Source organism: Ambystoma mexicanum, chromosome 14, assembly GCF_040938575.1.
Source record: "Ambystoma mexicanum isolate Mex_15411 chromosome 14, UKY_AmexF1_1, whole genome shotgun sequence".
In the NCBI taxonomy this organism is placed as follows: Eukaryota; Metazoa; Chordata; class Amphibia; order Caudata; family Ambystomatidae; genus Ambystoma; species Ambystoma mexicanum.
In genome coordinates this window covers 201706101-201732915 of record NC_090940.1, presented here as the reverse complement: position 1 = coordinate 201732915, position 26815 = coordinate 201706101, and the positions used below count along the sequence as shown (strand labels likewise).

The 26815-nt window shown below is 47.5% G+C and overlaps 1 protein-coding gene across 1 annotated transcript in view; it reads right to left on the bottom strand.

The window, feature by feature from the left end:
* The window catches only part of MNAT1 (MNAT1 component of CDK activating kinase), a 1123271-nt gene that overhangs the window by 735491 nt on the left and 360965 nt on the right, over positions 1-26815 (bottom strand). Inside the window, exon 3 of the mRNA XM_069638923.1 lies at positions 22693-22766. Within this exon, the coding sequence (XP_069495024.1) occupies positions 22693-22766 (74 nt within the window). The remainder of the gene's footprint in view (positions 1-22692; positions 22767-26815) is intronic.

Below are 26815 nucleotides of genomic sequence, written 5' to 3'. Positions count from 1 at the left end.
TACAAAAACCCAACCAAGTGGACAGTGATTCTGAAAGCTAAGCAAAAAGAACACTGAAGAAATCGAGAAAATGAGAACAAAGTCTAATCTAGCTACATAAGAGGCATTCATCTGCCTGAAACGAAGATTTTGAATGTTTGTTGTACACTTAAGCAGGTATTTTGTGAATGTTTATATTATTATACGACATATGCACATTAAAAAGGATTTCTGTGAGTTTGAGAAATATCAGCAGCACCAAACAATAGAAGATGTGATACACAAATGGGTTAGGTAGAACAGACATGTAATTTAAAGATGTTTAAGGGTGTTAAACTATTTTTATCATCAGCACTTAGCAGGATAATATAAGTGAAATGCAATAGTTGTAAAAACAAATGCCATTGAAACAAGAGGTGGTGTAAAATCAGAGTTGTGTGACAACTCCTTGGATGTCGTCCCTTCTCTCTTGGTGGGAGCCCCTTCCAATGAGATCAAAGGAGGCGAGGCTGTTACCAGAGTCCCCCTAGGGGTGGTACTCAGCGGGTGAAGTCCCTTAGGGGATCAGTGATGACCTGGGGAGAACATGGTATCCCCATAGCCCACCTAACACCTTCCTACCTCCCTACCTGGAACACCTTACCTAGTGTACCCATGCACCTTTGCCATATTAGTAATGTAGAAAGTACTGGGAAGAGAAAGAGTGTAGACTCCAAAAGGGACATGTATCCCTATTGTACTGAGACGAGTGAGAGACCAACTGACCCACTGGGAGTTCACAGGATCATAACTGGGAAGACGAAGAAGTGCAGAAGAATGAAGATCACCTTCAGAAATCATCATGAGCAGTCTACTCTACACAGACTTTCTATTGGTCAAAACATACCTTAACTAGAAGAAGGAATTCGAACCAAGCTAGAGAGATACTCCCTTGAGGAACCTGAAGCTTTGTGAGCCGCTGGAGGGACTGTGATGCCAAAAGTGCAACGAAAGGGACGCTTGCCTGCCGGCAGAGGCATCCCTGACAGAGCCACTGCGGTCGAGTAGAAGTCAGAGCTTGGGCAACCAGCTGGACGAAGGAGCTGGAGTGTGTCCTCCACAAGGAGCATGCCGCCTGAAAACAGGTAGCGCTGTGGAACCGCTGCACAATCGAGGGAGAGAAGGGGCTGCCGGAGCACAGGCAAGAGACACAGAAGCGTGAAAGAAGACCGGCGAGCAGCCAGCGAAGGGTTGAGAAACCAGGAGGCTTGCGGGAACCCTGAGGTATCTTACCACACAGACACAGGTCTGGAACCCGCACCCAGTAACAAGTGACATCCAGAGACAACATCTTTGTGGCAGTCCTTAGTGGACTGTGAAACCAGGGCTGTCTAGACCACAGGAGAAATAAAAAGCTATAGCGAAAGGTCTGGGCCCCTATAGAAAGAAATACATACAATAGGGTCCATGAGGACCCTGAAACTTTGTGATCCGCTGGAGGCAGAGCAGGGAATCAGGGCAAAATAAAACTACAAGGCAGAAAAAGAAACCAACGTCAAGAGGTTCTGTGACCCAACAAAGGGAATACCTGGCAGGATAGTGAACTGGGTACAAGTCTTGGGAAACAAGAGGAACCTAGAAGGGTCTGGGACACACACATAATAAAAAACTGCCTCCAAGATCACCCCTAAAGTCACAGTAACTGGCAGGATAGTGAACCAAGTGGGCTGTGACCTTGGCAAACACTGCAAAGAGACAGGAAAGAAACCAGGTGAGGAAATAAAAAAAATACCCTCTGGTATTGTTGAACAGAGTACAAAGAGCCAAGAGAAGAGAGTCATTCTCTTGGCACAGTGAACATCAAAAGGCGAAGAATGGCACTTGTCTATCATTAAGAAAATGTGAGAAAAAGGGGGAGGGAGTTACCCTCCTAACACTGTGGAGATATACAAGATTTACTGTTCCCTGCTGGAAAACTCCAACCCAAGGAATCCTTTTTGAAACTTGGATTTGCAATTTCTGAGAACATTTTATTTATGAATCCTGTGGAATTGTACTTTGGCTGTCGTCCAGAAGAAGGCAGTCACTCTTCTGAACCAAGAAGAGAATCCCCTTTTCTTAGTTAAGTTTCTTGTGTAAGGGTCAGAAGTAGGTTCTTGGACACAGGACAGTGAACTCTTGTTTTAGACGGATATCCCAACAGATTCCTTAGTATTGTTTGAGGCAGGGAAACTCCTACTTAGGACTTTCTCTTTTCTTTCCTTATTAATACAAGTCTATAGCCAAAAGCAAGCCATCTCTGTGACAGTCTCCTACCTCTACACTATCACAGAATATAATTGATTCTTACACGTATATACTATGTCCATGTGGTGATGCTAGTAGAAACTTGTAAATTGCAGCATTCTTCAAACACCTGAACATGGTTATAATTGGCATTCTCGCTCAAAGTGATCCATTCAAGACAATGTGAAAGAGCAGGAAAGTCCTGCGTTGTGAGTTTAGGAGGTCATCTAAGTTGCATAATGCCTTTTTACAATGTGGTTGAATCGCCTGCACACAAATCACATGAACAGAGTTGCAAGCATATTGCTACTACGGCATAAAGACACTACTGAGGAGGCCACTGAAGTGTCAAAGTTAAAATCGTGACACAGTCTAGTGGCCGGTATGCATACAATGAGAGCACATCGTTTCATGTAGATGTTCTTCCAACGTGGAATGCTGCACTACCAAGGAGAACAGAGAACTCCAAGTGGCCATTACTCAGACAGGAAGTGAAACAGCACCTTGTGAATAATAAGAGGTAGTATCACAATATGTTTAAGGTAGCTCTCACAGAAAGTGTCTACAACTATAGGGCATTTGATTTTGTAATTTTTACAGTCAGAAAGACAACTAATAGACCATGATCCATACATAATCAGAGGCATTTTTCTCCTCAAACCGTCTTTTTGCAACTGATGTAGTGAATTTACCCCATGCACAACTCTAAGACCAGAAAATGGTATAAAGAAATGGAATAAAGACAACAGGGAGTATGAACAATTTCACACTGCTATGCCCGAAGAACACAAAACCAGAGGTTCTGTTTTTAGAAGTCAATTATGAACACATTTTTCCTCTTTCTTCCTTAGGTCTCCCTCGAAAAAGAGTTGGAAGAGTCTTGAGGAGAGCAATTATCTACTGGCAGGTAAGATGCAGTAATTATTAAAGGTGTAATACCAGATAATCTGATACAGTAGTCGCTAATTATAACCCGTTTTAATTATTTCAGTGAGCTGAAAATACAGCAGAGATGGAAGGGCACCCCCAAGCAGTGAGCCATGTGAACTGTGCTCCCATGAAACTGGAGTGGAATGGGCTCCCGACTGAGGATAATCCCCAAAAATCACCTTGAGGGTGAACTGCAGTGGAAGCATGTTCAGCCCCATCTATAGCGAACTCCCGGTGTTAAGAAGAGCGGCTCCTGAACAAATAGCAAACTCAAGAGGGTGACTGCTCCCTCTCACAGTGCACTCCCAAAGTTAAGGGGTTAAGGGGCATCGAGAGGCTGCTTTGGGAGAGGCCACGCACATTCCCTCTCAGATGGTTCACCCTCTGCCCCCCCAAGGAACCTGCACCACCTCTACTGGAAAGAGGTCTACTGTAGTGAGGGGTTGGCGACGAGGATATATTCAAAGTGTGTACTACGAGTGACCTGGAGTGTTTCAAGAATGGAAAGAAGTTCTGCATTCCCCTCACACTGTTCATTATTGGCTGCAGTCAGCATGCAATGTTTGTGCTTATGCATAATATTTACCCGTGTACAAAAGACAATGGCTGACGAAGTATATGCCATTTGTCTATCAAAGCAGTCAGATGAACAAGTTACTTTCTTACCTGGTAACGTTCTTTCGATGGGATGTTCCTCCGACATATTCCACATCTTTGACATTGATTATCACAGCTGTGCTGCTTCGGAAAACTTTTTCGGCGTAGGCGTCCAGCGTCGATACGCTCCCTCGAGGACCTCCTCCGACGGCACCAGATGTTATATGTAGGATGCACGACGCCCGTAGCCTCAGTTGCAGTTTTTTCCCCCAGAACATGTGGCACCAATCTTATGCTAGCCTTACCACAGAAAGCCTTGCGGAAACGGAAGCTGCAATCGCAAAAGAAATTCTGTAGCGGGGCAGGTAGGGAGGGTACAATGTGGAATACGTCGGAGGAACATCCCATCGAAAGAACGTTACCAGGTCAGAAAGTAACTTGTTCTTCAAGGGGATTGTATCCTCCGACGTATTCCACATATGTGACAGACTCCCAAATCAGTACCAACATAAGGAGGTGGGAAAAGAATTTAGAAATTTTAGAATGCCCAATCAAATTGCAGAAAAGAGGACTGCCTTGCCAAAGGCCAAATCTTGCCCATGGATAGAGTCCAGGGAATAATGTTTCACAAAAGTATGGACAGAGGCTCATGTGGCCGCTTTGCAAATATTGGGAATTGAAACACCCCTGTGTAGTGCAGTGGAGGCAGCCATACCCCTAGTAGAATGGGCCGGTAAACCTACAGGAGGGTCCTTCCCCGCCCAACGATAACATTCAGAGATCGTCAAAATGATCCATCTAGATAAGGTCTACTTAGAAACAGCCTGACCTAAACACCTTCCAGCGTAACCAATAAAGAGCTGATCGTCCACTCTGATCCGGGACATCCGTGAGAGACAGAAACTCAAAGCTCTCCTTGGATCAACCTATGGAGCCTCTTCTCTTCCTTACCAGGATGTGGAGGAGGATAGAATGCCGGAAGAATTACCTTCTGGCTCAGATGGAATTCCGACACAACCTTCCGTAGAAAGGAAGGCCGTACCCCAAGGACAAACCTGTCCTTATGGAACACAGTGAAGGGTGGTTTGGCGGAAAGTGCCTGCAATTCACTCACTCTGCGTGCGGAAGTAACCTCAACTAAAAATACAGTTTTAAAGGACAACCGTCCCAATGAACAAGAATGTAAGGGCTCAAACGGAGCTCCCATCAGGAACTTTAAAACCAAATTCAAATCCCATCCCGGCACCTAGAAAGGCGACGGTGGAAACACATGAGGTAGCCCTTTCAGGAACTGAGAAATCAAAGGGATTTTAAAATAAAAACATTCCTCAGACGAGCGCTTAAATATAGACAGCGCCGCCAGGTAACCCTTAATGGTACCTACTTGCAGGCCCTTGTGGGCTAAAGAAAGCAAAAAAGACAAAACCAAAGGAATGGAACATTGGAAAGGATCCACATTCTGTACCCTGCACCAGTCGCAGAACTTCTTGCAACGACAACAGTACAGGGATTTCGTTGCGCGCTTTCTGGCCGAAAGCAACACCTCCATCACGTCTTCAGGGAGGTCCCAATCCTTATATCTCAGCCTTTCAGATACCAAGCATGAAGGCTGAGAGACCTGACCTCTGGATGGAGAACTCAACCCCCTTCCCGTGAGAGCCGATGCCTCGGTAGGGAAGACGACGTGGAGGGCAGATGGACATGTCTAGAAGGTCCGGGTACCACGCTCTCCTGACCCATGCCAGAGCAATGAGGATCATTCGGGAACCGAAACTCTGCAACAGCTGCAGACTGACGGGGACTGGAGGGAACGCGTAAAGCAGTGGGAAGGACCACTCCAATACGAACGCGTCCCCTAAGGCTCCTCTTTGAGGAAATTCCCGCGAGCAGAATCGTTCGCACTTCTGGTTGACACTGGTGGCGAAGAGATCCACTCATGGGGTTCCCCAAAGGGCGAAGATCTTCAAAAGATCTTCCTGAGCCAGCTCACACTCGTGAGAGACCGTGCTCTGCCTGCTCAGAGCGTCCGCCGCCGCGTTTTCGTCTCTGGCCAGTTGAACTGCCGAGATCAAAATTTCCTGCTGGATGGCCCAGAACCAGAGCTGCATCGCCTCTCTGCACAGTGGGAGTGACCCTGCCCCCCCCTTTCTGTTGAGGTAGTGCATGGCCACTGTATTCTCCGTCATAATCAGGACATTCTTCCCCTGCACAGACGGCAGAAAAGCCTTCAGGGTTAGCCTGACAGCCCACAGCTCTACCAGATTGATGTGGAGTCTGGACTCTGCCGGAGAGACCAACGAACGCTGACTGTCAGCTCGTTGGCATGAGCTCCCCAACCCGTGAGGGATGCGTCTGTCAAGATCGTCACCTCCAGCCAAGGGAGCCCCTTTGAACAGATTTCCTTTGATGGCCCACCATACAAGGTCCCGGGCGACCGAGGGCTGAATCTGAACGGGGTCCGACATCCTGCCGGAGAACTGCAGGTGAGTGCCCACTGCAGAGATCTCATCCGCAGCCTGGTCTCTCACACCAGAAGAATGCATGCCATGAGGCCGAGCAATCTCAAGAACTCGAATGCCGTGAGACTCTGGGCACGTTGAAATTTGTCCACCATCTGCAGAATGTGGCGAGCCCTCACCTGCAAACACTGCCCCGATGTACTGGAGCTGCTGGGTACTCGGGAGAGCACACCCTGATCAATCATCCAGGTAGGGGTAGACGTGAATCCCCCCCTTTCCTGAGATGCGCTGCCACCACCACCATCAGCTTGTTGAAGACCCTCGGGGCAGAGGTCAATCCGAATGGCAGGACCCAAAACTGAAAATGCGAGTCGCCAACCGCGAACCTCAGGTACTTCCTGTGCTTGGCATGAATCGCCACATGAAAACAAGCATCCTTGAGGTCGAGAGACACCAACCAGTCCTGAAGATGAAGGGCCTGGAGGACTTGAGAGAGAGTAACCATCTTGAACTTGTCCTTCCTGAGGAGCTTGTACAAACCATGCAAGTCCATGATGGGTCTCAATCCCCGTCTTTGTTCGGGATAAAAAAATATGGGGAATACCATCCCTTGTTCCTCTACGCTACAGGCACCAGTTCTATGGCGCCTTTCTCTAGCAGGGATTTGATTTCCTGCGCAAGGAGCGGATCCGGACTCTTCAAAGAGAGCTTCCCCCGGTGGATTGTCGTGAGGCCTCTGCCGGAAAGGAAGACAGTAGCCGTGGGCTATGATCTCAAGAACCCACACATCTGAAGTAATGGCACACCATTCTACAAGATGCTGCACCAGCCTTCCCCCAACCGGCGAACCATGGGACATGGCCACATGACTGAGCGGAACCGGCTGCGGCAGTGCCTGAGGGCAAAGAGGCAACTGCCCGAGCAGCTTTGGCACCTCGAGTACCTCGTTTTCCACCTCTGGTACTCCTACGTTTCCCCTTTGACTGGCAGCTCCCCTCGATCTACCAAAGGAAGAGTAGTATTGAAAGGAACCTCCCCCTCCATTGCTGTCACCTAGGACAAAAAGGCAGAGGTTGACGTACTGCAGCGCTCAACGACTTCGCTGCAGCTTTGGAGGTCTGCAACCTCTCAAGGCTCTTGTCAGCCTTGCTGCCAAAAAGATGGCCACCATCAAAGGGCATGTTGAGAAGCCGGGACTGTACATCAGGCGCAAACCCCGACTTCCGCAACCACGCAAACCTGCACATCATGGTGCTCGCCGCCATGGACCGGCTGACACAGTCTGCCACGTCCAGACCCGACTGAACGGATTCACACATGGTATCCTTGCCATCCTGAACGAGGTCAAGAAAACCATCCCGTTCCTCCCCTTCAGGAATATGTTCATCCGCCAAAGATGCACAATTCCAGAGAGTGTGCGTGAATCTTGCAAGGGCACAAACGGAGTTGGCTGCTTTTAAAGCCATACCCCCAGAAGAAAATACCTTCTTCGCCCAACCGTTTGTCGTCCCTATCAGGAGGGATTGTAGGGTACGCTGCCTGCTTTGCAGGGGCCGTAGCCGCCTGTACCACCAAACTCTTCGGAGTGGGGTGCGTGGACAAGTAGCAGGGGTCGACACTGGCTGGACGGTATTTTTTCGGTAACGACTTATTTACTGCCGGAAGACACTCCGGAGCAGTCCAAGCTGCCACCACCCTTCTTTGTAAGGCCATATGAAATGGCAACACCGGGTCAGTAGAAGGACCTTGGTAAAGGACATTGGTTAGGTCATCCTGCAGAAAATCCACAGGTGGAGCAGACCACCCCAGATACTCCGTCACCCTCGATATGAGGCGCCTGTACGAGGAGTCAGCATATGCATCAGGCTCAGGCCTGCCAAACTCAACCTCCGGGGAGGTATCAAGACCACTTGCGTCATGTAAAGATTGACGAAGGTCTTCCAATTGGCTATGACCAGACAACAGGTCATCAGGAACCTCAGGAGACACCTCTTCCTCAGACCCTTCCTCAACCTCTGAAATGTACTCCAAGGGTTGGAACAAGTCCATTCTGGGAGGAGGAACAGAGTATGGGTCGAGTATAGGGCGCACAGTCTTGCTGAGCGCCTTCCTAGGAGCTTCCACAGCTCTCTGGAGTACCTCCGGCAAAAATTCATCAAAAGGCGTTGAGGTCGCCGATGGGAGTGGCGCCGATGACTTCGACAGAGGCTTCGAGGCCTGAGCCCCGAGCGCGTCCTTCGACGGCCTCGGTGCCGATGGCGTCGATGACTTCCTCGGAGCCTTGAGAAATTCCCTCGATGGACATGGCGCTGAGGGTGTCGATGCCTTCTTTGAAGGCCTCACAGGCTCCAACGGTCTCGACGGCGTCGAGGACCGGGACCTGGAGCGGGCACAATGGCGATCCTCCTTGTCCGACCGGGACCTGGAAGGTTCCAGGTGATGACGCCGACTACCTGAGCCCAAAGGCGTGCGAGCGGTAGCTCTAGAGCATTCCGTGCCGGCTTCTCTCGAAGGCGCGGCCGGAACGGTGCCCTGCGACTCAAAAATTGCCATCATCTCCTTACGGAAGGCATCCCATTCTGCCGGAGATGAATGCTTGGTGGGACAAGCAACCCGCCATCTGGCGGAGTCCTCAGACGAGGAGGGGGAAGGCGACCGATTACAGCGCTTCTGTGCATGCCTCGAAGAGGCCAAGGAATGGTGGGACCCACTCCTGGAACGAGACCCCCTGGACTTACGCTGACACGTGGAGTCGCCCCTCGAATCGTCGGTCGAAAGTCCAGCAGACTTTTACTTACGGGGTTTGGAAACCCTACCCGCCGACAGCTTCTTCCGCTCCTTGAAGGCCTTCGACGTCAAAGACTGGCATTCGTCGCAGTCATCAGTGGTGTGGCTCTCACCGAGGCACCAAAGGCAGACGTCGTGCGGGTCCGTCAGAGACATCTTGGAACCACAGTCCCGACACTTCTTGAAGCCTGACTTCGGAGTAGCAGACGACAAAGACATATTTTCGTTTAACACAACGATATTCAAAGAACCGATTCACAAGAGAGAACTGAGGCGCGCTGAGATTTCGAAGCGAACACGTTCGCGGAAAAAATGGAACTGAGGCTACGGGCGACGTGCGTCCTACATATAACATCTGGTGACGTCGGCCATCGGAGGAGGTCCTCGAGGGAGCATATCGATGTCATCGTCGCAGGACGCCTACACAGCTGTGGTAATCAATGTCAAAGATGTGGAATACGTCAGAGGACACAATCCCCTCGAAAAGCATTGTTCTGTGCTGCACACTTGGACAATTAGGTGAATCGATATAGAGAAATGCTTTCTTCTCCCTCGCACAGCAGATACAGGGGTAACATCCAAATTGATCGAAAAAAACTGTCCCTATGGATGTTTTGATCGAAATGGGTGTTACCAATTTGTTCAACACCAAAGTAACCGAACATGAGGAGCAGGGGCTGCAACGATGTCCCCCGTCCCACGTTCGGCATTTTGGGCTTTCGGGGTGTGCCCCGCTTCCATAGCATTGGAATTAGGCTGTGAACAAATGTGGCACGAACAAACAAACCAGATCCGATACAGGCACTCTCCCTCTCCTCCAGACAGGAAACATAATAACAAAAGGAAACATGTGGAATCCAATTACACTGCTCATATGGCACCTTCTGAAATACTCTGGGCCAGGTGCAAATAATGATCTGAGGCAAATGTTAGGGGTTTGGGGCCGCCGGACTGCACCACGTGAGAATGCCCCATTGGGCCCATTGTTAATGCGCAGCTCCAGACTGCAAGCACCACGCAGACACTATCTGTTCGGCCCAGCACCTTTATTAGTGTGGGTCACATGCTCACACATGTGACTCAGCACAAGCACTGTGGCTTGTTGCTGACTTTGTAACATCACATGCCAAAGATAAAAACAAACAGTGCACACAATAACATCACATGGCATGCGATATAGAAACTGCTCATACTCACACTGCACTTGTGGTTTAACTGGAAACACTAAACACGCCCTTATTGACATCCACTTCTATACACACTCTTTACAGGGGCTTGACTACCAACGTTTGGGCGGTTTCGTTTATTCACTGCATTTTAAACACCTCATTGTCATGGTATGCATTTACACACATATATACATTGGTATGCAACACACACCTTCACAACTTTACCACTGCAAACTTATTAGTCCAGCAAAAGAGTAGAGAGCGCCCCACTAGATAGCAAAGCTGCACCGGGGACACCAGGTCCACCTTGACAGGATGGTCATGGGGGCAGCCCCTCATTCTCAGTCCGCCAGAGAGAGGGGGGGGGGGAATCACCCCACTGGCCGGAAAAGCTGCACCAGGAATATCGGGGTCACATCAGCAGATGGTCACAGGGCAGTCCCTCTTTGTCTGCTCACCCAACGTGGAGTGCGATCCACTAGCTGGCAAAGCCATGCCAGGGATACTGGAGACCACATCAGCCGTTGCCTTGTCAGCAAGTCTGTCCCTTCTGGGCTGAGTGTGCAGACCGCTGCTACGGAGCCGGTGGAAGGTCTTTGCACCCCCTTCCACTCCCATTGCTGCAGGATGACCCTTCTGGTGGGCCTGGGTAGTTCTCCCTTCTTGTGGCACAGTCTGGAGACTTCTGGACTCCCTTTGCCCCATGAGGATAGGGGCAAGAGGAGGACACTCTCCTTGAGCCGCCCCCCCACCAGGTGTAGAATAGCTGACAGCAGCGGGCATGGCCCCACCCGGGTTCCCCTCAATCCCCAGGCGGGAGTTATTTTTCGCTACCACTGTGGCAGCAGCCCTTCCGTATTGAGGCTCCCCGCTGCAGGAGCTGGCACGGGCGGCAGTCAGGGCAGCGCAGTACCCAGTTTCCTATCAGGCCGGGGATCCTTCTAAAGCATTACGGCAACCGTCAAATCTGGCCACGTTCTCTCTCCATGGCGGTCATGTTCACTTTGATACAGTGACATCAACGGCTTTGCTGCTGCCAGGCTCCCCAGGTGGGAGTTGATGGCAGTGCTCTTGGGCCAGGCCACCCTTCCTGGATTGCCTTTTGCCTGGCCACGCAAGCTCTCTCTCAGGGGAGAGCCATGGCCGGGCCAAGGCTGTTGCCTCCCCCAGGCAGGTCGCTTTTAGTGGGCTCTGGGGTACAGCCATTGCAGCAGCAGTTCCTGTGGGCTGCTCTTCTCCTTTTGACGGTGTTGGGGACGTATCCCGCTGCATGACCTGCTCCTGGCTCTTCGGTCGCAAGGATAGGCAGGGTCACAGTTGCGACTTTCGTGAAGCCACTGTAGTGTCGGCTCTTGCTGCATCGTTCTACTCTGCTCCCCAACCAGGAAGGAATGTTCTTTGGGAAGCGCACCTCTCCCCCAGCCAGGAGTGCCCTTGCTTGAGGCAGTGCACTTCTCCCCCGATGGGCGTGCCATACTTGAGGCAGTGCACCTTTCCCCAAGTCAGAAGTGCCTCTACCAACTGTCCAGAGGGTATGAATTCCTTTCATTGCAGGATGTTTTTTCGCTGGGTTTTTTGCTGCAAATTATTTTTCTAAAAAAAAAACCATCACATTTTTTAGGGGGGGTTAGTAAATTATATATATATATATGGGGTGTGGGTGTTTGGGAATTAATACAAATTAAAGAAAATGGGGGGTTGGATGGGGAACCCCTCAAAAATAAAAATCGCGGTAAAAAACCCAGCGAAAAAACATCTCACGATGAAATGACATGGAACCGTCCAGAGAGGCAGGCCACTCCTCTTTGTTCTCACCACGCAGCAGCATGCCAAACCACTGTAGCGGCATAGGCCGCACTTCACCCCAGGCAGGAGCCTAGCAAATTACCGCAGTGGCATCGGCCGCATTCCCTCCCACCCCCCAAGGCAGGAGTTCAAACCAGTGTGGCGGCATTAGCCACTTCTCTCCCGCAGGCAGGAGATTCATGCCTTAACCTGCTGTTTGTATGTGGCAGAGGCCGCGCTGCTTATTTCCCTCCGCAGGAGATTTGACAGCTCATGTCTTGCGGTCTGCACAGTGTTGCGCTGCAGCACCTCCCACAATGAGAGCGGGCCACGTAGACATTCCACAGGAGCATTAAATATGTCTTGTTTTCTTGAGATGAAGGCGAATGTGCCACTTTCACTCCCCCAGGGGGGAGATTTACCTCGATGCAGCGGCGGCGGCCCTCACCGCTCCATTTCCCCATGTGGGAACAATCATGCTTTTTTTTGGTGTCCCGCTGAAGCAGGCCGTGCCGCACAGGACCAAGCTCCCCCAGGTGGGAGCCGGGAGGCCAGCAGCAGTGAAGCGCGATCCCACCTCATTGCCAGATGTTAGGGGACCAGGGTTGCAGGTCCCCACCATGTGTGGTTGCCCCGTTATGTAATGTGGATAACTGCATAAGAAGGTTGACATTGCTTGGAACGCCGCCTAGCCAAGGAAAAGGAGATGCAACTATTATCAGATATTGCAATGGACAATCTCAACATGATGGCACTGGCTTCTGCAACAAAAGTTGGAGCCAGAATACAATTCTGGCCCTGGTTTATCAAAGTTGATGGCAGCCAGAAGCATCCCTGCAGCACCTCCCATTCATTGGCTTCACATTATATGTCCCAAAATTAGGCAAATGAATGAAACACATTTAAGAGGACAGCAAGCTGGAAAAACTGGTGCGGGCTAGACAACACTACACTTGGAAATGCCAGACATCTTACATTCCAATAAAATAGGACCCTAAGGGAGTAGACGTGGAAGAGGGCCATTGGTTATCTAAGTCTCCAGGCAAACAACATCAGTAAAGACCCAACTACAGTCTGACTCCAAGCCTCATACTACTACCTGTGGTAAGTCAGACATAGGAGACAGACACAAAGACATGATTCAACCAACTTGGTAAACGTAAAAAAAACCTTCTCTAGTCCCTAGTACTAAGATGGATTCCCCATGCCAAACAACAAATAACGGGCGCTTGGCAGCATGTCACAAAACAAGTACAGTGAAGTTTGGGATCTCTCCTCGGTTTGTGATGCTTCTCATGATGTTACCAGAGATATTTATAGGAGTCTGAGGGGGCCTGTGCAATCTGGATCACCATCTCCAGGAAGGTTGGTGCATTGAAAAATAGCCTTATGGAGAAGTGGAAGTAAGGCATGAATATATTGTTCTTTAGTAACAGTTTCCAGAATTTCTGGTAAACTCTTCCTTGACAGTCTCCAAATGGGTAGATTTTGGACCCTATATGCTAGTTCTATTGGGGTTCCATTAAGCAGCATCTGTGTTGTTCAGAACTTTCTCGTGGAAATCGTCCCAATAGAATTTTGCCTTCGATGGTGGTGGTGGCTCCATGCCTCAGTGGTCCCATAGTACTTGGGGGCACCGCCTTTGTCAGAACTGTGGCCTTCTCCTCCCACCCCAGCGCCTGTCCTGAATGGAACTCCCCCCTGGCGCAGCTCCACACACCTACGCTTACCATTCCGCGGCAGATACACATCTCTCCTTCTGTCATCCAGCTGGCTTCAAGTTCATCCATTGAGTGAAGGAACAATCAAGTCGGTCCTGGCATTCGGTAAAGGTTGGCACCATATGCAGGTCAGAAACCAATCCCGTCACCTAAAGGGACCCTGTAGAGGACGATCCTGTTTAGATCCTATACAATCCAACAACATGTTAGACTGTGAGAAAAGGGGAGTTGGGGGATGTTGATGTCATTAAGGCATTTCTTGTCCTCAAAAGATGAGATGGGGCACCCCCAGTTAGATCCCACTTGCCCTGACCCCTAGGGAAGGTACTCCATAGTGCGCTCACCACCCTTGTCCCAAAGGGTGTGGATCCCCTTTAGGGAGGATGGACAAACTCCATGGATTCATCACATACCCCTCTCTTGGAAAAAACTGAGTGGTGGAATATAGGACATGTACAAGCAATGAGAATGCTAATTTTCACACTAATGTGTCTTCAAGGTAGTCAAGGATACAGAATAGAAATCGCCAAAAAGCTCAGCCTTCTGGTGCAAAGAACTACACTATTACCAAAGAACCCAATGAAGAAAGTGGCACTTCGCCAAGGAATAAAAGATCTTATGAAGGCAACGGTCCCCACGGTCCCCAAGATTACACATCAGTGGAACAGGACTGTGGACTCTAGATTATCCTGTTCTTGGTTTTAAAGCGTTTTGATGTATTCCTGCCAATCCTGGACCCTTGAGGATCTGAACACCTTGCATAACCTTTTCCAAAGGGGATCAATCGAATTCTTATGTGCCCATTTCAGCAAAGGGGAGCTTATTATTTCGATTGATTTGAAAGACGCATACTTTCACTTCCCTCTCAGAGAAGAACATCAGAAATCCCAGAGGTTCATGGTTGCAGTAGAACATTACTATTTATTTGCTTGAAACAGTTCCAAGAGTGATTATTAAATGGCTTCTCTCATCAGTCTACTCCATGAAATTATATTGAGGTGATTCTGCACATTAACGACTGCCTGCTATATGCACTGTAAGAGTTTCAGACAAAGAGCACAACCTAGACATTCTACACCTCCTGTGGTCACTGATGGCTAATACATTAAAAAATGAGCACCCTCCAGTTCTAAGGTCATTCGGCCATCATTCAGTACTGCCGCCAAAAGAGTATACCTTGTTTTTCGTTGTTCTCGGATTATGAAGAACTGAAGGAAATTACTCCTGAGCACGGCTACACCAAAGGCTCATTACTGGCTTAAATTTCATGGGAAATACAATTCCACTGTATTCCAAATGAGATTACATCTCAAAACTCTACCACTTACTGGTGAATTGGAATCTGAACTTGGGAGATTGCAACTTCCAGATCCCAATGTCTCCAGTTGTGGCACAGTCACTGCTGTTTTGGATGCTGGAAGAGAACGTATTCAAAGGAATCATCTTCTAACCCCCGGATCTCTTGCTTGTCACAACAGAGGCCAGCATAATGGTTAGGAATGCCACTCTAAAATGCCATCCAATTCAAGGATGGTAAGCACTGGGGAGTCCAAATGGTCCTCGAAACAGAGGGAGCTATCAGCCTTTTGTAAAACACTTCAGGGTTTTATTCCTAGCATGATATGATATATATGATAAGTCATTCATAATGCACCCATACACAAGTGTTTCTAAGCGCGGCAAGACAAGGGAGGGAAGAAAGAGGGAGGACAAGACAAAATCTTATTCAGCCTTATGTCATTCAGATTGGGCAAGTGCGAGAACGAGAAGTGCAAGGGGAAGCAGGGGTGCAAGGAAGAGGGGAGGGGAAAACAGGGCAGCAATGCGTGGAGTAAGCACAGACAGGACAGCGCAAGGAGAACAAGTGACTGTAGGGTTACAGTTACAGTCCCTAAGTGCGTAGTAGGCCCGGAGGCAGTGCAAGGGTGACTGATCAAGAAAGAGCCAGATACCCAGTGATACTTTGAGGGGAGCCAAGAAACCAGTCGGTACAGCAGACCGGTAGGTCAGCAGGGAATGGAGAGAGAGAGGGAAAGCAGAGAAGAAAGTTTTGAGCTGCTTCCAGAACTTCAGGTGGTCCGGCTCACGTTTGAGAGTGTCTGGGAGGCCATTCCAGAGGGAGGCACCCGAAGAGGAGATCTACCCCCACACCCTGCCTGGAGAAGTGAGTAACCCTTAGAGAGTTCGAGTTAGTGGAGCGAAGGGCTTGAGAAGGAAGGTATTTTGGAAGAGCGTTGGAAGTGGTGCAAAGGGTCTTGAACTTGATACTTGCAGCCACCAGGAGTCAGTGAAGAGATTTCAGGGCTAGAGAGATATGGTCCCTGTGCTTGAGGCCAAGGATAAGTCTTGCAGTCCTGTTCGGGATTAGTTGTAGAGGAAGGCAGATTGAGAAAGAGCCTGTTGCAGTAGTTCAGCCTAGAGAGAACCAGGGCTCTGGAGACAGCAAGCTTCTGGGGGAAGTGAGAAAGGGAAGAGTCCCTTTGAGGAGGTGCAGCTGGTAGTGGGACTTCTTGGGGACATCCTAGATGTGAGGAGAGAAAGAGTGGAGTCGAAGAGGACACCAAGGTTTTTTGCCTCGCTGGAATGCGAAGGAAGAGGGCCCAAGGCGAGCGGCCAGAATGAGAGAGAGAAAACAGGGGCAGGGGTCTCAATGAAAAGAATCTTCGTTTTACTGGCATTAAGGCAGAGATTGTTGGAGCATGGAAGAAAGAGCTGTCCATGTCTGTTCTAAGAAAATGGTTGCAAAGTGTTACAACAACCAACAGGGGGGCACTGTGCAAATAATTCTCGCATATATAAATAACCTACCATATCATAGCACAAGCCATCCGTCTCTGGGCGTTCCGCCCTCTCTAAACATCAACAGCTTCATACATTCCAAGGAAGAGGACTGCTCAGGAGTCTCACTGAGCAGGATATTCTCCTCCTCCAAGTGCTTCCCACTTTAGAACCTCCTGTCGACCACATCTGTGCAAGGATGTCATCTGCATGGGTGGACATAACACTTAAGTGTTAACATTCAGCTGAGGAAATAGTGGTGAAGACATAGGGGCACTTTGCCAAGAGGGTCAGACAGTGGTCCTGATTTAGAGATAAACACAGCGTGTGCAGCTTCCTACTGTGGCAAATTTTGTTTTGGGGCCAGGTGCGCTCACCGCAGCACAAGCTATGTGGAATAACTGCCAGAAAAGTGATTGACTTCTTCATTGTAGCTGTTGCTGCTGTGAAGATGAAGGCTGAAAAACAAACCTCTGATAAACCATCTGTGCCTGCATGCCACAACTGGCAGCAAATTTCAGCTGGAGCCAACAGGCCAGCCGCAGCACATCACGGCTTCTACATTGCTTACTACAGTGAAGTTGCCTAGCAGTGCATCACCTTAAGGGTGGTGTACTGCTACGTAACAATATACCCCACAATTGTAAAGCAATAAACAAAATAAAGTGCAATGCTTGATTTTGCGTAAGGATGCCTCAAGTGGGAGGTTGCAATGGCGCAATGACATTTACCACAGCTGAATGGCACATGAGTTGTATAGAGCGCAAATCACGATGCAACTGAAAATGAAGCAGGGGTGATGCGACAAAAGTGGCGCCACTTTTACAACTGCGCTAGACTCTAAAGAAGGGCCATTGTCTCCCTAAAGTAGCACAGATACTCTGTCTTCTCTGACGATTCACCTACTCTCGTCACTTCTCCTCTTCATGAGTTAGTTGCAGCATATTGAAAATACCAATTCAGAGTATCCAATAGCTACTCCTTTTATGAAAACCAAGGATCACAAGGTTAGAAATCTTATTAATTCCCTCTCTACTAATTAGCAGATACGACTGCATAAATAACTAGGACATCTGGGTCTGATTTTCAACACCTCTGGGTTTATTTGTTTGAATCTGTCGATAAATCTTGCCCAAAAATTGGTTGTTGACTTCTTGATCACAGAATGGTACCGCTCAATGTCGCATCAAGTGTCTAGCAACTAATGTAGTGTTATACAATGAGCAATCTTGTGAAATTGGGTTATCAGAACATATGTATTTATGTATTTTTGTCTCAAACTTTTTGGTATGATCATAATTACTTTGGATCTTGTTTGATACTTAATACACATATTGTATATACTTTTTTCTAGAAATACAAATGCCCCTGATGAAGAGTGTGAAGCACTCGAAACTCGTTGGGCCCTTTCTGACTTCGTCATCATGAATAAAATGAAGATGGTTTCTTGTGAACTAATATGACTGGACTAGCCTTCTTATTGAAAATCGATTATTGAAAATTGTTTTACTACTATTATATTAAATGTACAAATATACTTAAAACACATTAATTGTTGGTCTGGATTTCCAGACAAAAGATAGTGTGCAGGGGACGTGAGTTCCCTATTTGGGAACTCGTTTAGTCTTGTAAGAATTCCCATCCCATGATGGACCCTAATCACTCTTTCACCCTTGAAAACCCGAAGTTTTTAAGATAGATGAGAAGCTGGTCATAAAGAATTAGTGTATATTGTTGCCATATCCTTTCTTCTAAATCTAAATCTGTTGTTCATAATGTTGTTAAGAAGCCTAAGCTAGAGCAGTTAGCTAATTCTAGCCTTTTTGTTAACAGTGCTTCGAATGATGGAACACAATGGACTGAAAAGAAGAGCAGTGACAAAACAACTCCGTTATTGAATGAGGAAAAGACTGAGATGGAGAACAGCACAGACCAAGTACAAGGAAGCAAGAAGAAGACTTTCACAGCATCTGTCAATCGAAACGACGTTACACAGGGATGGCCAAAGCTATATATGGTAAAGACTGAGAAGGGACAAAAGTGTGAAGCAGAAAGATGAGAGAGCGCAGCATGTGGATGCAGACATCCAAAAGGGTTCAAACCTGGGAGGTGGAGACGCGAAGCTAGGAGAACCATGCAGAGGGACTGGTGTCTCACCAACTCAGCTCAGGAACCTGTAATGCAGAGCTGGGTAAGAAATCCCAAGCGGAAATCAATCCTTGGGAGAGTGAAGTTGGAACAGGAGGTTCTTCGTCATCCTCTGACCTGTCCGGCAATGGCCCGTGCGGTTCTGGCAAACTGGAAGCTGTGATACAACCAGAGGGAGAACCAGGGGCCAGGGAGGCTGAATTGAAGCTTGGAAAGCTGGTGCAGGGCTTCAAGCGACTGCAGTGAGGCTCGTCTCCAAGGCTGAGAAGAGGAATAGCGGGACACCGAGAAGTGTCTTGCGAGTCGGTTGGGAACTGGCATGATAAACATTTGTATTTTGTATTTTATTAGGCTTATATAGCGCTTTAGACCAAAGCGCTGCACATATAACAACAGGATACAATTAACATAATAATAACAGTAACAATAGAAGCATTACCAACATGAATCAGTCAACAACACAGTATGTAGGGCAATTAGATGAAGGGAAGGGGAGAGAAGTGGAGTTAAACTATGAGAAAGAGGGTGGGAGGAGGAGGAAAGGAAGGGGAGGGGATGGGAAGGGGGAATGGAGGGAGAGGCATGAGGAGGGGAGAGGGAAGGGTGGAAGAAGGGGAGGAAGAGAAGGGCGAGGGGGCTCATGGCGGGGAATGGAGAAGCAGAGACTTAAGAGACGTGTGGAAAGAGGAAAAGGTGGGGATAGAGCGGATTGCAGAGATTGAGAGCTGGTGGCACGACCTGTAGTGGGTGGATCGTTTGGTCCAACAACAGTGCATAGACCGCCTAACATAGCCTACAACAGAGCTGCATAGGTGACTATAATGAGAGAGCGAGAGACTGTGGAGGAGGCATAACCTGTCACAGCAGGACCAACTGGTCTGACAGCTAGGCCGAGGCAGACCACAACCACTTGAGGTCGAGAGAGGCAGAGGACTACTAAAGAAAGAAGTTGAACTAAGAAGAGTAGACCCACGACCCCTGGTAAAACCGGTGAAGAGTTCCCTGGGAGAAAGTAAAAGGAGCACAGACAAGTAAGTCAGGTGACTGGGAAGTTCCGAGACTGTGAACCATAAAGACATAGATAAAACAGTAAATCATTTTGTGATGCAGTTCCAAGGCCAGATGCAGTTCCGAGGCCAGTTCCAGAAAAGTGCGGTACTTGAGAATCGAGAGGGACTCCAGGAACAGTTTAATCTGATCAAGAATTGTGTAAAACTAAGAGATTGTGAAAACCTCCCTATGGGAGCTACAAACCATATTAAGAACTGTGACAGACATTAGGGAACCAGTTAGGAGAAGGGAGTCATTCTCCGAGCCCCACAAGAGCTTCATGTGATTGTTTGAATTTCTGTTGGGCTACTGTAAACCCAGAACATTTATGGGACTTTCACTTTCAATAACCTGAAAGGCATTTGGACGCTTTGCATCAAGGAGAAGAGTGTCATCCTCTTGGATTGTAAACAGTAGTTGGACTTTATGGTGTTTTATTGAAGTGACAGGGATAGAGTAGGAGGCTTTATGACCGAGACAGTGTCTTTTTGTTTTGAGTCACGCACACTTCCTGACTAGCACCAGAGTTTCTTTAGTTTAGGTAGGAAAATCCCCTTAGAGGTCGGGACAGATATGTTTGGTTTTTCATTTAACAAAAGTCTATAGCAACCACTATTGCACCACTTGGTCAGACTCTTCATTCCATGATGCCACACTTCCCGCTCATTCGTCCATTTCCTCAGGTCCTTGCAAAGATTCAGATGGAAAGGGACCATGTCCTTCTAAAGATTCCTCTCTGGAAACAAAAACCAGGGTTGTTTCTTTAGTTGAGATGGACTTCTCAGGGTCCCTGGATCCTTCAAAAGCTTCCACTGCCCATGCATTGGTTTATCCTGCAGGGGTGAATCCTGTCTGCATCTCAGTCTGCTGGTTTAGTCGACTGAAGACAGAATTAACGACTAAGGACTGTTGTCCTAGGTTGCATTCGAGATAGAACACTATGAGAATCTAGCAACACTTGAAGTTTATACAGGCATTGGAAATACATTTCTGACTGGTGTTTCAGATTTAGTCCCTTTAAACTCACTTGTAAACCTCTACAAATTCTTCAGGACTTGAGTACGGTTTCACACAGGGCCTTATGGTTCCTTCTGTTTGAGCTGAACTCACTGCAATTTCGCACGTTATGGAACTTGGTGTGAGATTGCTTTGGTGGAACCGTGTGCCTTCTGTCTCTCAAAGGCTTTTCTGTCTATGTGCCCTCCCTGCCATTCCTTCACCTTCCTTCTGTCCCGACGTACAGCACAAAGTGTCATTCAAACCGCTTGACCCCCCATTTGATAGTTAGCCAGTAGGAATACTACCTTTAAGGTTATCACTTTGGCTAGAAGATTAAGGGAACTCAGTCCTTTTTCATGTTCAGAATCATACCAAATATGTTATGGTTCCAGTCTTACGCTTGTGTATAGGCGCGTTACAAATGCCATATCATATCTCATACCACCCTCTTTTTTTCAAAGCTTTCTTCAGATTTTCATTTGCCTCATGAACTCACCTGTCCTTCCCTCGATGTTGTGAATGCTGGGAGAGCAGTACGAATTTACTGGGAAATAGCTGCGTCTTTTGGTGAAGTGATTCCCTGTTTCTATCCTTTGGTCTTGGGCAGAAACCTGCCAATGCAACTTCAACTACTGCAATCCATTGGGAACAAGCTATTTGAAACATATTGATGCAAACCTGCGCATTTATAGTGCCAAGAATGTGCACGTTGCTGCAATCCCACCCTCAAGGGGGCTAGTGGTTAGTAAAACCCACTCTCTACCTTTTCAAAAGATTTCTTCAGCGACTTGACATTGCTGCTGAAACTATTGCTGTGCACCCATGCCTTCAGGCCCAGAGTTCCCCTTTTCTATTCAAAATCAATCTCTTCTGTGTATTCTTTTACAGGGATGTGTCATAACATTTTTTACTAGGGTTTTGTATTTTTGGTTAATATAAGGTACACTATGTTCAGAGAATCTTGGTTGTACATTTTTATTTTACTACCACAGTACTATAGCTGCTTGGTCTGTTTCTGTGCTAGCTCCCATCTATCCTGAAAAGTATAGTCTGCACTTTGCCCATGCTATCTCAAAGAGGCGCAGGAGGTATACCTGTCGGGCTGTGCCTCTTTAACCTGTATGATTGGGATCACTACTGGTTTAGTAGTAGTGTGAGATTGGGTAGGAGTTTTATTCACTACTCACCATTGTACTATGGAGAGCAATGGTGCTTTCTTCACAATGAGATCCAGTGGAAAGTAGGAGAGGGGGAGAGAAGACAAGGGAACAAAAAACATGGCAGCCATGTTTGCCCTCTGCCAAGGTACTTATCGCTATCAGCAACCCCGGGCTTAGTCTAGTGTGCAATTTTTTTTTTATTTGAAAAGAAAATGGGTGCACACAGATTTGGAACCCAATTTAATTTTTCAAAAATACCACTCAAGATGGTTGACACAGAAAATTATTAATGTACTTTCTCCCTTTATTAGTTCTGTGGCGACTACCTGGAGGAAGATGATGTGGTCTGTGAGAATGGCAAGCCAGTGAGGAAAGTTTAGTGGTCCTTGGGGGTGGGTGATGGGAAAAGCGAGAGTGGGAGCACAGGGGCTGAAAGGGAGGTGGGAGATGAGGGCCCAGGAAAGCATACATGGCGGACCCAGGGTAGAGTGTATGAGCTCACCAGGATTTAAAGGAACCATTAGTGGCAGGTTCCTCCCATGTTCCTGGCCACCTGATTGCTTGGCTGCTCTTCCCCACATGCTAATACTGAGAGCATTCCTACACCCAAGTGTTTCTAGGCTTGCCAAACTCGAAATTGGAAACTTTACCTTGCAGCTGATTGGAGCAGGACACTCTGCCCCTACACTCCTAGGAGATAGCAGTTGGTAGTTGCTGCAGGATAGTGTCTAGCACTCCACAACACCCCTTCAATTAGTAACTAATGCAAACAGGAGAGGACATGGAACTCGACATCTAGTAAGGGTTGTCATCAAGATGTGGAAAAGGGAAAACATGCTTTTGCTACACAAGTAGCAGAACTTACCAATATCTTCTATTTCCTCAAGGAAATCATTGTAGTCGTTTAAATTTGAAAAATCTTCTTCTCTTTTATTATATCTTTAAGAAAATGAAGAAAGAATATTGATTACAAGCTGGCAGAGATTACAGATCAAGCGAATAACAGGCAGGATAGGCCAGCATAAATCTGTGGTAGAAGTAGCAAATCCAGGGAATACATCATGGGCTCCAGGGATGATCCTCAAGAGCTAAACCAGCTCCATGTTTTCAGAGTGTCCTACCAAGGTACATTTCTTTGCAATGAACCTAACTAGGAGTTAATTGTACACTCTGTAGGAATCCTGAAAGCCAGGTGAAGTTGGGGCTTGCAAGAACAGTACTTGGAGACTGATGGTTTTCAAGTTACCATGCTATTTGATAAGGTAGTCCCTTACATTATGATATTCACAAAACAGACATGTTTCATTTTTATTGTTTCAGTGTTCTGGCTAAAAGGGTGTTAGAATATTTTTAAATGTCATACATGCTATGCATTATTTCAAACAGTGCTTGTAAGCTGCAGCTAGAGTCTCACACCTTCCGAAAATTCAGCTGTGTGCAATTTGCTGACCCCACCAGCTCGCTCCAATTTGGCCTGCCATTCAGGTCACCAGATGTCACGACTGTGCCACTGGAGAATCAATTGGCACCCATTGTGAACTATATGGTACTCAATCATCACCATAAACCTTCCCAGACATATTTTTGGCTTTACTTTCCGTTTGCAAGACTTTGGAACTTCCCGATTTAATTTCACAAACTACATGTCCCATAATGCACCTTGAGGCAGTTCCCATTCCCTGGCTATTCCCATGCAGCAGTCTTTGAACTACAATCCCCAGAAACCTTAGAGATCAGTGCTGCTTAACTTTCCCAGGACCAGAGAGGGAGGAAGCCCATTATCTTCAGGTGTGCTGCTCCAAGCCTGCTTCAGCCCAGGACGGGTCAGTATTTAAGCAGCTGCCTGCAGGAGCACAAGTATCTTGCATTAAGCCAGCTTCCAGCGATTTGTCGCTTTCATCCTTGGATTGCTTCAGTGTCCTGTTTCCAGAACCTGCTCCTGTTCCAGAGCTCTGTGCTCCCTGCCTGCCTTGCAGCCCTGCTACTCTGCCTTCACTTCCCTGTGTTTTGCCCAGCACCTCTGCACTTCCTACATTGCAGCCCTGCTCCCCTGCTTGCAGTCCTATGTTCCCTGTCTACAGCCCCTTGCTCTAATTATCTTGATCCCTGCCTGCAGTTCCTTGTTCTGTGTCCATTGCCCGTGTTACATGGCTTTAACATCCTTGATTCTTCAGTCCTACCCTTGTTATTCCAGTCCAGAGTTACTGTTCCTTGTTACCAGTCTGCAGTTTCGAGTCTCCTTACCCCTGCACTTAGTTGTCTTGCTTTTCTTCCAGGTCGCTCTCCTGAACTTTGCTCACTTGACTTCCTTTTTCCCCTGGACATTTCTGTTACAGTTCTTGTCTTCACTTGTGCCTGGTGTAATTCCTTTGATCAGAGTTTGGCTGCTGGGTTTCCAGCAGGAAATCTCTGCCCATTTCCTTTGTTGCGTTTCAGTATTGTACCTTGTGTCATTGTTAACGGTGTGCTAGTTCCTGTTTCAGGAGGCAGTCATCGTTCAGTTCCTGCTGGACCTGTACATGCTTCAATCTTGTGAGTACTGTTTCCATGTTCGTGCCTTAGGGTCCAGACACAGACACCCACTGCTGCTGCTCCATTCCATGAGCATTCAGAGTGGGGCCCTGTAATAGTAACCTGCTCAGAAGGCTGGAGTTTCCCTGGTTCTGTGGTGAATTTTTCCCAGGATCTCTTCTGCATACATCCCAAGAGGGAACCTAACGGTTTATAGTCATTGCATCGACAGCCAAAGCAAAGCATCTAATGCCATACCATCTAAAAAAAAAGCATCTAATGCATTTTTTTCCTTTTTTTAATGGGGGGTCCCCCCTCAACCCCTCTTTTATTAACCTTTAAAACCCATTTTTATTCAACTAAACCCTTTACCATCTAAAAAAAAAAATGCATTAGATGCTTCTTTTGTTTAGATGGTATGGCTGTCAATGCTTTGGTTGTCGATGCAATGACCGGATACCAACCTTAACAAGTTTAACTTGCACTCCCCTGCCCTTTTCTGTTCACTGCCTTTGTTGCCAATACTTTCTTGTCTGCAGGACTCCTTTCACTCCCCTGCTTCTTGTGTACTTTTCTCCCTTCGGCTTTGTGGGCACTTCTCTACCCGCAAGCCCCTTTGACACCAGATTGAAATCTATATTTATAAAAGTGAAAATGTGTGGGTGGCTGGGTTTGTGATAAAGCTTTGTTCCTTATACAATACCACAACGTTTCACCAATCTGCACCAAATTTTGCATAGTTTCCTGTTAGGACCCTCTGGACATTACAGGTTAAATGACATTTGGACACCCCACCCCCTTCCCCGGATTACAGCTAAAGTCAAATTTTTTATGTCGGTTTGTGGCTTGGCGAAGCGCTGTTCCTTATACAATTCTACATTGTTTCACCAATCTGCACCACATTTTGGATAGTTGCCTGTTAGGACCCTCCAGACATGAATGGCTTCATAACATTTGGACCCCCCACCCCTTTCCCTGGATTTCAGCACCGTCACACATGAGACGGTTGCCTAAACACGGCAAATCAATGTGACCGGTCCGCAATGATAAAATGTACAGTTTCTTGGACATTTGCAGCGCAATGCATCGCAGTGAACTCCACCATGCCATTGTGAAGCAACAGAAGGGGGGAGAGAGCACAGTAGGTACCAGTGTGCAGCAGCACACAAACTCTCGCCTCCTCCCAATGTCTGCTCGGCGGTAACACACACACACACACACACACACACACACACACACACACACACACACACACACACACACACACACACACACACACACACACACACACACACACACACACACACACACACACACACACACACACACACACACACACACACACACACACACACACACACACACACACACACACACACACACACACACACACACACACACACACACACACACACACACACACACACACACACACACACACACACACACACACACCCCCCCCACCCCCCCACCCCCCCACCCCCCACCCCCCCACCCCCCACCCGGATCATTGATTTTCAACAATTGATGAGTGGTGTGTCATGTCCCGAACAGACATTTGGGTAGTGCTATATATAAATTGAGCACTTTTTCTGATGTCGCAAAATCATTGCTTTGACAAAATCTTTCTGGCCTATCTTCATGTATATCCCTCCTTCCCTCCACAGATGTCTCTTCCTTTTTTTTTACTTAATCCCAGCTTTTGTTTGTAGTGCATGTGTTCGTGTAGAACGGATGCACGGGATATTGGATGAGACATACCACTGGTCTTCAGTACAAATTTGATCAGGAATTCTAAGTAGATAGGTACTTGTTTGGTATTTCACACCAATTTCGATGACACAATGTTGCTTGTTATCTCTGTTTTCTATCATATTCCAATACTAAGTGTCATGGCAAAAAATAGTAAAACTTTGCAACCAAGAATTTGAATTTAGAATTGAAAACTTTACATTTAAACCCAGGGCCTTGTTGCTCTGGGTGCACTTCCTCCCCGTATCCTTCCCCTGCACTTCCTGTCTGCGCACTGGCATGATCTAAATGATACTAGGCCTAGTAAGATCGTATGTCTTGTTTCTCTTGTCTGCCCCCCCCCCTCTACCAGGTTGTGCCTTGAAACACTTGTGCATAGGCGCATTACAAATAACCAATGAATCAAATGATTATATTGCTTTTGAATCAAGGCTCAATTGTATTTTATTAAATCCCTGTGCGTGTCATATTTTCATAACACTTACGACATTTCGATGCAAATCACCAATAACTAATACTCCTACGTCCTGTCCCCTTTCCTCCATACTTATGGGACATCTCTCCGTCCTGTGGGACGGGACCGGAGCACATTGTAAAAAGCATCCAAATTTTTTTCAAAAATGTGTCCCTCCTCTCTTTCCTGCATGGGGCCCGGCACGCGGCTGTAACCCCGCCCACCTTGGCTCCGCCCCGCGCATCGCCCATCAGTCCTTCTCTCCGCACGA